This window comes from Solanum pennellii, chromosome 11 (genome assembly GCF_001406875.1).
Source record: "Solanum pennellii chromosome 11, SPENNV200".
NCBI lineage: Eukaryota > Viridiplantae > Streptophyta > Magnoliopsida > Solanales > Solanaceae > Solanum > Solanum pennellii.
This window is the reverse complement of record NC_028647.1, coordinates 8,429,700-8,445,968: the sequence shown is the minus strand read 5'-3', so window position 1 is coordinate 8,445,968 and position 16,269 is coordinate 8,429,700. Positions and strand designations below refer to the sequence as shown.

At 34.4% G+C, this 16,269-nt stretch overlaps 1 protein-coding gene and 1 non-coding gene across 2 annotated transcripts; both read right to left on the bottom strand.

Annotated features, from left to right (window-relative positions):
• Positions 1-4,285: 4,285 nt before the first annotated feature.
• Positions 4,286-15,782, bottom strand: LOC107002969 (protein-tyrosine-phosphatase PTP1-like). The gene is made up of 9 exons (XM_015201193.2): positions 15,443-15,782; positions 12,885-12,981; positions 12,714-12,796; positions 12,453-12,587; positions 10,585-10,716; positions 6,550-6,698; positions 6,319-6,460; positions 4,907-4,992; positions 4,286-4,758 (listed from the first exon to the last, which is right to left on the bottom strand). Exons 1-8 carry the CDS (start codon positions 15,668-15,670, stop codon positions 4,909-4,911), a joined length of 1,050 nt encoding a protein of 349 aa, XP_015056679.1. The 5' UTR covers positions 15,671-15,782; the 3' UTR covers positions 4,286-4,758; positions 4,907-4,908.
• LOC114074983 lies at positions 13,713-13,843 on the bottom strand. Its single transcript, XR_003575360.1, has one exon. It is a non-coding gene; the product is annotated as a U6atac minor spliceosomal RNA (small nuclear RNA).
• Positions 15,783-16,269: the final 487 nt, after the last annotated feature.

The following is a 16,269-nucleotide window of genomic DNA, read 5'->3' as shown; positions in this document are numbered from 1 at the left end:
TTTTGGGAATAAATAGTATTGAGTTTTTATAAGTTATTTAATCGATTTTCATTAATGAGTTTTAAGTCTTCCGCATTAATTTTCTGTTTATTATGGTACAAATGTTGGGAATTGGATTGGTTGGTTCGCTCACATAGTAGGATAAGTGTGGGTGCCAGTCGCGGCCCATTTTGGGTCGTGACATTTATAAAGGTGATGCTTATTCTTTTCAACATCCATGAACCTAAAGTTGTGACATTTCTTACATGGACATCTAACTTTATTGCCACTCATGTGATTCTGTTGCAAACATGCAAATTGGATAAATTTATCCACTCCAATTACAAAACTAGAATTTATAGGCCCTTGACCATCCAACCTATCATACATCCAACCACGCTCTAGATTATTCATGTTCCTAATAAAGTTTAAATTTACAAGAAATAAAAATCAGTAACAAGCACAAACTGTGGACCAGAAGGTATTGTCACTCTCTTTCATCAAATAATAATAAAACATGCATTTAGGCAAAACAAAAATAATTTCTACAATTATTCACTAGGCAGACTTAGTCCCACAAAATTGATGACAAACAAAAAGGTATTGAAGCATTACAGTTGAAAAGACCATCATTAACAGTAGCAAAACTGAATGTAAAACATAGGCTTACAGACAATAAAAATGAAGAATAGAGATTCTACGACATAGAGAAGAGTATTCACCTAAAATAGATTCAAACAAAAAGAAACAAATAAGCGTCAATACTAAATACTAAACGATAAAAGTCAACTTTCACATTAATATGAATCAACAAAATCCATTAAGAACCCATGTATAGCAAATTAAATTCATCAATTATCATCTACAAAAAACAGTGATACAACAACAACAACAACAACAACAACAGACTAACGAGGCATATCATAAAAATAGAAGAAGAGGCATATCATGAATAGAAGAAGACGAGGAGAAGATTACGAAGGAAACGTTACCTTTCTCCAAGCAGTTTCAAGGCAATGACTAGACAGTGAAAAGCTTGGAAACTTCTTGTCACTGTTATCTCGAGATATCGAGAATTTCGTCAAGCAAAGTAGAAGGAAGCAAGGTTAGAGTCAAAAAAAAATCTAAATTTTTTTCAAAATCAGAAATTAGAGCAAAGTAGAAGCAAACAACAGTAACGAAAGAAAGTAAAATATTAAAAACAATAGTTAACTCAATCCTTTCAACACTAAAAGAAAAGACACAAGGAAAACACATACATTTCATCGAGATCATGATAAAAGTTTATAGCTAACACATAAAATCTTTAGAAATGAACGTACCAAACAACTAGTGTTGAAGCTTCTACTAACAATTTCATAAGAAGAGACTAAGAACAATAGAAAATCTCTTCTTTTGCTAATGAATGTAGAAGCTAATTTAAGCCATTGAAACGCCTCATTCTCATGTCATATCTCACTGTGAATGCTAAAGTAGATAGAGCACACACTCTTATCTTAAAACATCATTGAGATATGTACTCATCATTAAAATCTAATTGATAAATCATGTCAATACCTATTTATCTTTTTTGAATTCTCTTTTTCTATCAACTTTTAGCAAGTTATATCTGTAAGATTTGTTAAGCTACCTGCAATGCTTAAAGAGAACATACAATAAATAAATACAAGTATCTTATAATGTGTACATAATTAGCAAGTATCATTTTATTTTTGAAACACTGCTTACAAGTTTTAGGTGGTGAAGCAGAAGAAGAACTTCCATCAGAAGTGATTTTATCGACGATTTTTCGTTGTGTTAGAGTGAGTTTAGTAGACAATGTGGTTTATCAATATGCCTAACATCACGTATTCAAGAAAATTTAAAGAAGACTAATGTTCTTCCCTGATAACCCTATCCCGTTTTCCCAATTATTTTTCACCAAATAGAAGTCAAAACCCTCCTCTTCATCGGACTAGAAGCTCACCGAACATATGAAAAAAGAGAAATGACCAAAGGTAGAAGCTCACCTTTGACCTGAGGATGAAGGAAACAGGAGCAATTTCACCGTTCACCTAAGACGGGAACAATCGAAAGGAGAAGGAGACCGGAGAAATGATTTCTTACCTCAAGAAGACCGGTGAAAGGTGAAGGAGACCAGAGAATTCTTAACTCAGCTGCTGCGCAGCTCTTGAAACTTTTGATAGAGAGATAAAACCCTATTTAAGGGATTGTAATTTTGTTTTCTTTTTGTGTAAAAATTATTGCAACGAACTTAGCGACGGATTCTGATATCCATCGCTATAAATAAATATAATTATTTACATTAATTTTTAGAGACAGAAATTTCTGTCAATACGTAATTTAAAGTCCATAAAAATATATTTTACATACTAGCAAGCTTGTCTGTCACTAATTCCGTCGCAATATATTATTAAATTTTTAAAACTTACTTTGTTGCGAAATCTGTAGCAAAATTTAAGGCGCCAAAGTTTCCCGCTATTATTTGGCCACAAAAAACATATTCTGTCGTCAATCCGTTGTTATATTTTAACTCAAAAAAATATTTGTAAATTTTGCAACGAAATGACTACTTCGTTGCTAATTCGTAGTTATATAGCGACGTAATTAATTCCGTCGCTAATATCCGTCGCTAAACACTGTTTTTTTTTGTAGTGTATTTTGTCTCAAACATTTTTGTTTCATTCATATGCCTTCAAATATGATATACATATTTATCTCAATATTTTAATTTTTTTCTACTCTCATCTTCTGAACATCCAAGTTTTTGATCCAACTAACTCACCCCATGCAATCTATATTATTGATCTGACAAATACTTCATAAATCTTACTTTTATGTAATTTGAAATAAGCATAAAGATTCAATATAGTTATGTTGTTTATATTTGTATCTATTATAATAATATATGAGAAAATAGTCAAATGAACTCCAACCTATTATTGAATTTTCAACTACACACATATATTTACGGGGGCCTATTGCCCCCTGAATTATTCATAATCGAAATTATTACCTCCTTAAAAAGTCACAACCACATTTATGTTGATAAGTGAAATCCACGCGTTTGACAAGTGTATTTTTTATCCTTTTTGACTAATTATTTTATTCTGTTGTTCTTTCTTTTCTTTTTTTTCCTTTTATTTCTTTCTCTTCTTTTATTGTTCTTCCTCTTCCATCTTTTAATTCCATCTTATCATAGAGCTACAAGTAAAAAGCTTGAAAAGTGAAAAAAATTATGATGGTAATTAGAGAAATGACAACCCTCTACGTCATTTTTGCAAGAGCAGGGATTCAATAAGAATGACCTAAATAATAAATTATCGGTCAAAATCTATCGATGAGGATATTTTGAGAATTTTAATTTTTAAGAGTTCCCCAACATTATTAAGTTGTTTGAATGAATTTCATTAAATAAAAAAAATTGCTACAATAGCCTCAAAATGATATTTCAATGGTACTTTAATGGCTAACAATTGATTTTGAAAATGAGAGTAGAGTAATTTACTTGATAATTTTTTATTGTGTACTGATTAGGAAAGAGATTTCTATCTAGGAATTATGGTGTGTTAATAGATATTATAGTGATGGTGTTTTCAGATCGTGATAGTGAAATTTGATAACTACCATGGATACTCTACTAAATTGTAAGAAGAAGAAAAGAGATGAGCAAAGAAAGAAAAAAATAAAAATAAATAGAATATTAAAAATAAAGTTTTAATTATTTTTTTTAATCCTAAACTCTCTTTGAGAGAGTGAAATACACTTACTTTGCCATGTAAGCATTTAAGGAGGTACTAATTTCAATTTTAAATAATTCAGGGGTAATAAAATTCCCGTGAAGTAAAAGTATGTAGTTGAAAATTCGATAATAGACTAGGGTTCATTTGACCATTTTCTCTTAGATTATTACTTAGTTTATGTATGTCTAAGTCGAAACTATTGGAGAAATTAAATTCCTACATGATTGAGATCAGTTGATCGTTAATGTATAGTAACCACATTTCAATATAAAAATAAGAATTCTTCGACCGAAAAAAAAAAGAAAACCCCTATTTAAACAAAAAGAAATACCTATCTGACTTGCAAAGAAATTATGTGAAAAAATGAAAGAGGTGTATAACCTCAAATTGCCTCTATTAAGTGCATCAATAATTAATAATAAAGCACTCGTGAATCCATAAGGCAAGGTAAAAACAATTGAAGGTTTGTTTTAAGATGCATAATTCAATGCAAGCCATCTTTGGTAGCTTGGTTTAGACTTGGACAAATGGTGATTTTAAACCAAGGGGAAAAAAAAGAGATTAAAAGGTAACCTAACTTATAGACTAAGGTGTAGTTAACCTAACTTGTACAAAACATATGTGGGTAAAACTGTGTAAACTTAAAAAGTATTCAACTTAAATATTTCAGCATACACCATTTCAAATCCACATCAACATAAGAGTTTAGTGTTGAATGAGCGTGTTTACTCGGCAAAACCATAATGACCAGAAATATAATTTTCTGGATCTGCAAAGATTGTAACTTCATTATATTCAGTCAGCCAAAGGATACATCTTACATCGGCATTCAACTTTGCATTTCAAATAGTGCATCCAAATGAGTTCTCAGGTCGATGGAAATAGCAACAGGTATCTCTTGAACAACTTGGGATCCCACGCAAAGAGAGCGAGACGAAGCAACTGTAGTAGAGCCAACTGATTTGTGTCTTCAGCATAACTACTGTTTCATATCCCATTGTGAGCAAGAATCCAAGATCTTGTTAACTCATTGCTACTGTAAAAAGTTAAGACAACAAATTGATGGGTTTGATGTTTCGGACATGACTACCAAGATATAGAGAGTATATAGGTTGAGAAAAATCAATGCATGTGCTTCTACTTGCTGCAGCAACCAATTGAACTTACAACAAAGTGAAAATTACCACTACAGATTCTTCTCTCCATTGTCATCTGAAACTAGGTCTTCCAGTTCATCAATAATGGCATCATAGCAGAAAAGGTATTGATCCTGGAACATAATAGAGTTTAGATATTAGGCATGATAAAAAACTAAACAACTATAAAAGATAATCAATGAGAACATAGGAACCTAAGTCACAAGTTCACAAGGTTGCTTATCTACAGTAGTTTAGGTAAGGTTAAATAGAATTATCCTTGTGATACTGGGGAGTCCCTTAACTGTAGAGTAGACACTACGCTTTTACACTTGTAAGGAGGATGAGTGTAGAAGTAGTTGCAATGCAACGATTAGGAGCATTTTGTATCTGAGTTGGACCTGTCCAACTCATATAGCAGTAGGGAGTAAGATACCGGTCCTCCCTAATTGTTCAGTTATCTCTCATGTTTTTATAAAATCCCATCCAGACATTCGAATCCATGTTTGGAAGCTGGGTGGTTCCCTTAAATATAAAAAGTAATACAGATATCGGGGTGAAGAATACTTAAAATTTTTAGAAGAAGATAGCTGAGAATATGGAACATGTTTGCCCTCAGAAGGTATGATTTATGGACCTTTCCCTCTACAACGACTGAGCAGTAAAAAAGACCAATATTCTTGTAGTCACGAATTGCCAGTAATGAAACGCATAGGGAAGTGTCAAGGTGTGTTGGGGCTTTAAGTGGCTTAACAAAGAAAATCAATTAAAGGTTTTTTTTAAAACATATGCAATTCACGAAAAAAAAATTAAAATCCAAGCGATAATTATTTGAACAAAAACCTTGAAAACACAGAACTATAAATATGTCAATCAAGTCACAGAAGAAATCATGTCAATCAAGTCCCACAGCTAATTTGAATTTCCGATTTAAATGTAAAATACATTTAAGTTTCTAACAAAGAATTTTCTTATACTAATTCTTTTAGTCTTATTCCTAATCACTAATGCATGATTAACAATTAATATCACTTTGCCAACATCTTTTTAATTGTATGGTGCTACCCCTCAAAGACAGGCGCATGTCTTGGTCCCTTGGTAACTGCACAAAGCTCCATCTAAACGATGTAATGCATTTAACTTGAGCTTCACCTAGTTCCAGGACTTAAAACACACCTCAAGCAAGCCTTTAGCATCACTGATACTCTGAGGGTATACGGAAGGATTAAAAACAATAGCTTAGCCCTTTCAATATGTTTAACTAACATGAACTCACTATGTTCTATACCAGCAATCAGCTAAAGTTTTCAGAAAAAAGCTGGATGTGGTCTATACTTTAAAAATCAGAAACTATTGCTCCTCCGGTAGTCTTATAATCAGCAGTAGGTAGTTAAAATGAAGCCAAAAAGGAAGCATATTGGAAAATTGAAAAGGACCAAAAAAAGGAGGAGGAGCTGTACCATGGTCTGGACCATCCCAATTCGCTGAGACCTAAAATTGGCTACTGTATTAACGATGTCAAGAGCAGACATATCTCCACCCAGTATTCTCTGGATGGTATTATGGATTGTGCAATATGTTCCAGTCCTACCGATACCAGCACTGTACAAGAGAATGAGGCATCAAGCAACACAAACAATTAAATAACAGAATTCAAAAAGCACATTTACAGGGACAGTGATCATAGAAACCTGCAGTGTACTACAATTGGTCCAAGACCAAGAGGCACATTGTACGTCCGTTTCAGAATCTCACGAACAGCAAGTGTGTCTCTGGGAACTCCATGGTCAGGCCATTCAGGATACTGAATGTGTAAAACACACAAAGGTGGTTCTTCTGACTGGCACATAGTAAGAGAAGCAGATCAGGTGGGTATTTTAGCTTCTACATAACAGAACAAAAGATCTATCAAAGTTGAGTCTAAGTAGAGATGACTATTGGCGCCAGAAGATAGGGGAATAAAACAACGTCACCCCATCAGGTCCAGCTAATATTGGGATAATGGGCTGGGTCTTACAAGGGAGAGAGAAATCAAATTTGAAGGGATGAGTACAAGCAATCCTTGCCGACCCCAATTTGTTTGGGACTGAGGTGTAGTTGTGGTTGAGTATAAGCAATCACACCAGCACTACTGACTAGTACTTAATATACATATGTAAAATATAAAGGCATAAAGATATAATTATTAAAGATCATAACCTTAATCTAATATGCAGGATTGACCAGGGAAACATTCACCTAAACCTATGTTGCTTAGACTCTTCAAAAATGTCAACGGGTGCATGTCAGAATCTCCAAAAGCAGAGTATTTTTGGAGAATCCAACACAGGTGCGGCATCGAAAGTGAAGAGTCCGCACAACTTAGCCTAAAACTACTTAGCGCTTTTCTAAAACTTATCTTGCACTGACCTTAGACGCTCCGTGTTTACATGTGCTGCTGGGACAGAGCCAACTTCATGTTAATATGAGAAACACTCTTCAACCACAAGATCCAGTTTCAGATACTCTGAAGGTGAATTCCCGCATCCACAGTTAGCTCAACATTCCAGAAGCAATAGGATTTTCTCTCTCATCACACTTTGTATTTGGGGATCACTCAGTAAGTTACGCCTAAGGCATGGTGGCTAGAAAACTGATTGACTGAAAACTTAGCACGTAAACAGTGAATGGGGAGAGACTTCTATACAGCCGGGAATCAATGCTTTGACATTATAGAAACCATTGCGGAGTATGAATACTGTTAGTCTGTTAAGAATAGATCGAGAGAAGGAAATCCGAAATCCTTAGTCGAGATTGACGGTCCGCAGAGAGATCCTATGGATCTGCCAAAGGTTATGCTAGCATCCAAAAGAACAGTGGAGATCTACAGGAAATTGAGTGAGAAGGAACAAGCACATGAATATGTAGTGCCATAGAACTTATAACAGGTATGGAAATATATGAGTACACTAACTTTCCAGGGAGTCTGAATAAGTGTGATTATCGTGCCATGACTTAGCTAACAAGATGTTCATAGACAAGGGTTTAGAGACTAAATAGACCTCTCAGCAGATTTCTATGCTGAAGCAGCCCAGTTAAATAGTTGACCAGAAATGAACAAAGAAGCATCAGCGATATCACAGAGTTTATGCCACTGAGGTAGATGGGAGCAGAATTAAGGAAAGGAAAGAGCTCCTTGAAGGGTATCTTATTGGCAGATTTAAAGGTGTTAAAAATGAGCTACCCAGATGCTATTTTTTTTTAAATCTGCAATGGGCTCAACACTGATGGAAAATAGATAGGACTCTGTATGACACTAACTATACTCTTGATGACAGAAGATATGATGAAGATCCTTGTATTAGAAAACATATAGATAGAAGATACAGATAGAAGAAAATTTGATTTAAGAAAAAATGATAAGCACCCTATTGGTAGAGAGGATTGGGTCTCTTTTGTTGAGAACCATATTTTGGTGTAGGTTCTTCCTTTTTGGTGTACTACTTGTATAGGGGTTTCCACAATTGTCAATAATATACTTTACCTTATCATGAAAAAATGATACGCAAACAAAGTGTGAATATCAACCAGTTGTTAGAAAACGAGAAAGAATATATCCTATGGTAATTTACTTGAACTTAAATACTGAAATGGTTATGCAATGGATCAAATACTTATTCAATACTGATTTCTGAAGTAAGTTATTTATCTTATTATGTTATTATTAATCAAGGATTTCTTATATAGCTAGAACGACCCTCACAAATTGTGAATACTAATTTGTTAAGAACTAATCGGATTGAGGATATGGCGTCATCATTAGGAAATATCTGCGAGATCGGGGTAAGTAAAAGAAGGTATAGCTGTTAACAAGGACAACATTAAGATACAAAGAAAAAATATCAATATGTAAACAGGCTAAATGAAAAATGCCGTACAGGAAATGAGAAAGTAGGAGCATATCATTGTACATTATTATTTTTTAAACTGGTAACTTCATATCATTGTACATTACCCAGAGAGCACAAAAGATAATAAGAAATATAAAAAATATAAGTGCAAAAGATAAATAGCATTAGGGAGATGTATTAAAAAGATGGAAGGGACTGAATATACTCTGGATAGCAGAAGATATAAAGATCTTTATGTTAGAAAATTCATAGATACTACCCCCTCCATTTCAAAAAAGAATGACTTGGCTCAAAGTATGAGGGGCAACCTTCTAATATTCGCTCTCACTTCAGACATTGACTTCTTAATCTTGCTAAAATAAGATTTTAAATAATTAAGCTAGATAGACAGCACTATAAATTACAACTCATAATTTAAAATATATAAGATTAAAGCACATGAAAGAGTTAGTGGTTAAAGAAAAGCTGTCCGACTCTCCCAATAGTACAGTGTCATATAATGTGGAACAGAGAGAGTGCACAGAAAATGATAAGCAAATTATTTATGAACAATAGAGAACTTGAAGGAATATATATCTTATGGAATGTATCTTATATTTAGATTTGATGGAGGATGTAGTGAAAAGACAGATAGAACTTGGTACGAATAAGCTCCTGATGACAGCAGATATGCAGAATTCAAAGCAGAATCTTCTATAGAATACGAAGTAACTGCCAAGTTTAGGTACAATGGAGATTTTGAAAAGATTGCATGTATTGAAAGAAGTTTGCGAGAATATAATGAGGTCTACCCTTATCGGATAAATTATGGATTTTACCCAAGAATCACCAAATTTGTGCAAATTGTTCAAGTTCAACTTATTGACACAGTTTATTTCAAAGGGGCGTGATAATATTCAGCAGTCCGCTCTTGCTAAACCAGATTTAAAATTCAGTACAAGCATTTTTATCAGGAGATGTGAACCAAACTAGGTAGGATATGGTGCCACAAATTGTAGTCTACTCGGCATGCGTCGATTCTTTGCTGGAGAAGCCTAGATCACTAGTTTTGGACTATCGAGAATAAATAACTTTATGAAGATAATCAGTGCAATCCTAGATGAAACTGCATCAATTAATTGTCTCTCATTAAACTTGGTTCTATATATCAGCTTTGAGGAACCATAGGGGAAGAAAAACCCAGAAATTAACGATATAGGATCCTACTTCAGTAGAGCCCCTGAGAACAATGATTTTATGACAGTTCTGAAAAAAAAATAGAATGTTAAAAGAAAAAAAAAAGGAAATCTTGGGTATATAACACAACAAAGAAACTGATTATACTCAGCTTCAAGGATAAGGAACCAGCCAAAGTGAAGACCGATTCGAGATAAAGCCGACAAGAAAGGATTTGGACTGATCAGAGGACATTGCATCACTTAAAGAAGTTCTGTAAGTTACGGAAAGTAAGGCAGCAGTAGAAACAAGACATGGTGAACAATGAAAACTACCATATTCAGTGTGCAAGAGTAATACGGAAAATCTATTTTAAAAATGAAAACTAAATTCCTTCTAAGGTAATCAGGTGTTTCTTTTCAGGACATCAAATTTAATAGAACAGAGCTTATAACAGGACACTGAAAATCTATTGTTGTAATACAATGCAAGCCAACTCTGTGTACACATACAGTGCAGAAATTAAGTATGAAACCGTCAAATTCAACCATCCTCCATCACAGATATTGGTTAAAAGATTATCTTAAGCTGGTTCCAAACTCAACGGTCAATGACAAGATAAGATATTTTCATTCATGTTTATTTCTTGTACCATACAAGGGCTGACAAGAATTTACTAACCTCAATATAGTTCACCTCCAGAGTTCGCAATACTAAGGAGGCATCACTCGTTATATATTTTGTCACAATACATATATTGCCAAATGTTCTAGGCCCATCCTCTGCCTGAAAGTAGTCCCCACACTTCACCATCTGCATTTGATTTCATCAAACGAGAAGGTAAATATAAAACTGCTAATACTGAATATAGGTCAACAGGAATCACATATATTTCAAGTGGGAACTCACTAGAACAAAATGCTAAAATAGACACGACAGTTAACAAGTCTGAAAACTGACTAAAGTAGGGAATAGCAATTCCGATACTGGTCAAAAAATTACAGACTTAGGATAATGGCCATGCAGCGAGAACACATCTTCCTACCTTTTAATTGCTTCCATTTATCTGATAAAAATTGGAAATGCAATTGAGACAAGATGTGAGGCACAAACCATATCATAAAGGTAAAAAGGGTTTTCTACAACAGACTACTCTAATTCCTCCAAAGATCATATGACCCAGCGTCAACCCGGAAGCCCTAGCACACAATATCCTGAGACAACACTATTCTATTAGAATAAGACAAAGTCGTTCAGGCTTCAGTGTGCTTCTAAGAGGGGCTCCTGAAATCTAAAATGAAAAATAAAAGACAAAACACAGATGCAAAAAAGATGATGTCCCAACAAAATGAATAGAACTCCTTTGCTGAAAGAGATAAATCTCTAATTCTAACCATTTTTCTTGAATTCTGATTCTATATATAATTCGAAATATAGAGAACGCCTAGTAGATTTTACTTCTATTTTTATTTTGCATAATACTGGTCCAAGATGAGTCTAAACGAAAAATATATATAGAACTTTTAGTACATTTTACTTTACTATTTCTAATTTGTATAATATTGTCCTGAGATGAGACTGGAAACATGGCCAGTGATTCATATAGCCGATCCCTAATTTATTTGGTACTGAGGCGTTATTATTGTTGCTGTGATTGAATACTAATTTGGTCCTACACCCGCATATGCTAGTTCCTCTGGCAACAATTGCTCCCTCCAATCTATATTTTCATCTCTAGATCACAAACTTGACAATGCGCAATGTCCATAAGATTACTCAATATCCACGTGGAATACTCAATCTAAGTTCAAGCTCATGCATATTTGAAGAAAGAAGAATAGGTATAGGGTAGCAAGATATGTTTAAGTCACAAGTATTTAGCAAAGTACAAACCTTAAACCCATGACACCCTGCTTGACGCTGGAGCCAAAAAAGAAATGAGGAAAGAACACATGAAGTAATGAGGATGCTAATTAGCAATATCAACATTAGCCTTTCAGTATCGCAGGTTTAGGAGCAAAGATGGAGGAACAAAAGGAACATCTTTTTATAATAACCAGAAAATTTTCCACGTCCATGAGCAAATAGTTCGAAACTCCTTGAATAATGGTCAAACCTCTATTCTTCCTCACTTAAATTCCAACCTTTTGTCTGCAACAAAGTTCAAACACATGACGAGCGCTAACCCAAACATAGCGTGTAGCGCCCTTAGTGCTACACCAAAGCTCTATGGGCGAACGCATGGAAGGTATATTTGTAAGATACTTTTTTCTTGAGCCTTTCCATGCCAGGCTTCCTTGCTTCGGTTTTGTATCTTAAGATAAAAGTTCAAGACCTAACAAAGATTCATTTGCAACTTCTTCAAGGCATAAAAATGCCAGGTCTACTTCTGTGTGTGTGTGGAAGGGGGTTACAAATGAAGAAACTGAAAAAGGTAAAAGTGACGGTTCTCTCTTCCATAAAGAAAATTATAGATCAGACTATAGTCATAAAATGTTTACTTATTTAGGTTGCAAAGCAAGTATACCTTAGTCTAAACAGTTGAATACCTTGTAATTGTCAACCAATCGTGTAAGCATCACAATCACAGGACAGCGTTGCTGGATTATCATTTCCCAGAAGTCTTCAAAGGTGTGTGCTAGTGGACCTTGTGTTGCAACAAACCGAGACACCCCTTCAGATATCTTCAATCAAAAAGAGCAGTATAAAAGGTCAGAAGCAGATTTTGCGTTGTAACTCAATATTGTTTGCTAAGCAAGTAGGGGAAGTGGCTTTTTAAATAATTCCAAGTGAAGGATGTAGGAATCCACCTCTATAAAGCTTGCATTGATATATCCCTTAGCTGACGGTCTGTAGTCTTTACATGGGTCCAAAACAACCCTGTTATTGTCAACTGAGAGCAATGAAGCTTGATCCAATTATTTCGAAAAAATAATGCAATATAAAATCAAAGAAAACAAACAGACAACTGATTAGCATACATGGGATGACATCAGTATAACGATTCTTGCTGATGTTTGTGCTGTCCAAAGCCACCAAGCATCTACTCTTCATTTCTGAAGCTTTCAGCCTATTTTCCTGAACCATAGGAGCTTAAATTTAGCATCGCATCAAATGAAGCAGAATAACATCAGAGGAAAACGAAATAACAGGGAGACAAAAAACAACAATAGACTAAAAACTTCTCATCTATAAGGGAACATGTCTGATATAAATCAGATAGATGAATGTTTTTCCTTAGAAAAATCTTGTAATTTATGCTGTCATTTTCTGTACCTAGAACTATTAAAGTTGCTTCGGCGAGGAAATTCAGAAGTGATTCACCCCGTTTTACCTCAAAAATATTCCAATTTTTTTGGTTTCAGGACTTCTATTTTACAATTGGATAAGGATGACATGTATGGGGATGATATTGTATATTATTTATATCACAAGAAAAAATGGAAGTACAAGAATTGACTGCATAAACATAAGTATCACTCTTAAGCAATCCCGAAAAAAGAAGAAACAGGTCTTTTTTACCTTGCCGATCTCCAAAGATCTCTTCATTGATGGGGTATGCAGTTGGCATTAAGTGTTAGTAAATGAAACAACGCATTAAGGATACTATCAGAAATGAATAAAAATAATATGTATATGAGAGGCACAAACAACACTTTGTGCAAAGTGATGTTGGGTGCTATGTCACATTTCCAATTTCTATCACCTTCACTTTATAACCATTTGGAATGGTGACCAATAAAGCATATAGTGGAGTTCTAATTTTCTTTGAAATAAACATAAAAGAGAGAACCTTAACAATATAAATAAAATTGAATTGGGTAAGATTACCGAAGTGGGGAACCTTAACAGGATGTGTCTGGTAACATACCAGGTAAAGCCCGAAGTTCTTTCCATCCCTGTTGGGGAGATGCCAACCATCTATTTTTTCTACAGAAACAGGTTCTAATGTTTGATAATAGGGTTCTAATATTGAACGTCATGTGGTTTGAGGCTCATGAATCTAAAATTTCATGAGTCAGCCGTTGTTTTGAAACATTTACATGGAACTTTCTTAAATTCAATAGAAATTGAACAAGCTATAATATCGGTAAAGTTCACAACTTCAGTAGTGAGATAAAGTGGTTTGAGTTCTCCCCTGCATTGCCAAATTGAAAATGTTGTAACAGATTAACAATTTATCCATATTGCTACTTAGTGAAGCTGACATTTTGATTCTCATCTTAATGGTTAGGTTCCTTTACCTTAACATATATCATTTCCACTGGTACACAATGCACATTTTGCCACAGTTCTTTTTCCCTTGTTGATCTTAGAATTCTATTTGAAATCCTATAGGCTTTGATTGGAATTTTGAGAATATCCATGCAGTTTATAGTACTTGTCCTTACTCCTTAGTACATCCAACTTATTATTAGACCGAAGCTCTTTTTGTTTTTCCTCCTGAATCAGCAGGGAAAAAGCATGTGTTACGAAAGCAGTGAATTTATCACAAGTATGCTTCCTCTCAATATATACACCTATTGAACCCCATGAGAAATTGTGTTAGTCTCTTATCTTGTTCTGCCTTATGCATATTTTCCTTGAATCACAAGTGTACCGAAAACTATCTTGTGTTTTAGCACTCAAGGTGTTCAATTCCTCCCAGAGTTTCTTCATTTTTGTGTAATAGCTAGTAATCAAGCAAACCTTGAGTCCTGTCATTAACTTCGTTCTCAATCAGGTACAACTTAGCACCATTTCTTTGATCGTGATCTTCTGATTCCTTCCATAATTCAACTGACTCCTTGACATAGTCCACACTATCAGCAACTTCTCTAGCAAGAGCATTCAAAATCCACAAATTGACCATATCATCGAACCTCTCCAACTGATCAAGTTGTGGGGTTTCGTACCTGGTCTTTCACAGTCTCGAAGGATAAAACCTAATTTATGCTTGAAGGAAAAAGATCCTAGTAACCTCTTCTAAAGTATTTGTACCATATCCCATCAAAAGGAAGGTTACTACAGTCAGAAAAATGCATGTAAAGAGATTACTTGGATTAAAAGTGGATTGTTCATTCTGATCATAGCCATGAGGAATAACATGATCGATAAAGTTGAAGACAAACAAGCTGATTTGGAAGATGCAAGAGTTCGATTTCTTCTATTCCTACAGAAATTAACACCAGGTGTGCCAATTGAAAAACAGCTCAAGGAAATACTCTAGAGCTCTGACACCATATTAAAATGTGAAGCAAGGGACAATTCGGGCTCAATCTGAGCTCCAATTTTTGTACATTGTGTTTATATCCGTGTCTCTAGCTGGCTAAAAATATCTCTAACTAATTGTTCGTTAGGCTAACAGCTAACTGTAACTAATATAAGTAAACTAAGGTGCTGCTAATTCAGCTGAATGTACAAGTATAATACTATATCTTAGTATTCTTTATGCAAGAACATTACGGTAAACTTCAAACTAAGCATCAAAATTTCGCCACACAGGTTTTCAAATGAATAGCCGAAAGCCACAAAATAAGAGTAAAAAGAAAAAGGGAACCTGCAAAGTGGAGAACTCTGAGGCAATTTTGTCCGGAGAGTGACACCTTTTCTGCTTAAATGCTTTAAGTGCTTCCAAACAGTGACTACGCTGATCAGGCGACAGTACGATTCTCTGTAGAACTGAATCAGCAGAGAAATCCAAAGGTTTATTAGCAGTACCAGGAGCAGTAGGTGGCGGCTCTGTCAAAGTGACAGCGGAGGATAACGGATTACCGGCGGCAGCCATGGCCGATCTCCGGCTCCGACTCCGAACTGATACGGCGCTACCCGTGGTTTCGACTTTTTTTTTTCTTTTTTTTCCTTTTTGGTTCACGAGTGTGCTGCTGTCCCGCGAGGGAAATCATCTTGTCACCTGAATTTATTTATATATTACATTCTAATTTTGAAAAAAAATGATTTTATTTTTTTTTAATTTGTTTTAAAAAGAATAATTTTTTTTATTTTTTGGCAATATTTTAATTTTAACTTTTCACGTGGCATGTTTAGAATCATAATATTAAAGGATATTTTGGTACATTTGACATAACTTTAAATTAGAATTACAAGATTAAAAAGTTTTCTTTCTTTTCTTAAACTTTGTTCCAAGTCAAACTACGTCAATCTTTTTGAAACGGAGGAAGTAGTATAAAAGAAACAGAAATATGAAATTAACTCATACCAAAACTTGTTAAAATATGGTAAAATTTTACTCCCTCTGTTTCACAAAGAATGACTTGGTTTGACTTGACACGGAGGTTAAGAATACAAAGAAGACTTTTGAATCTTGTGGTTACAAAAAATGACTTGGTTTGACTTGACACGGAGTTTAAGAATACAAAGAAATTT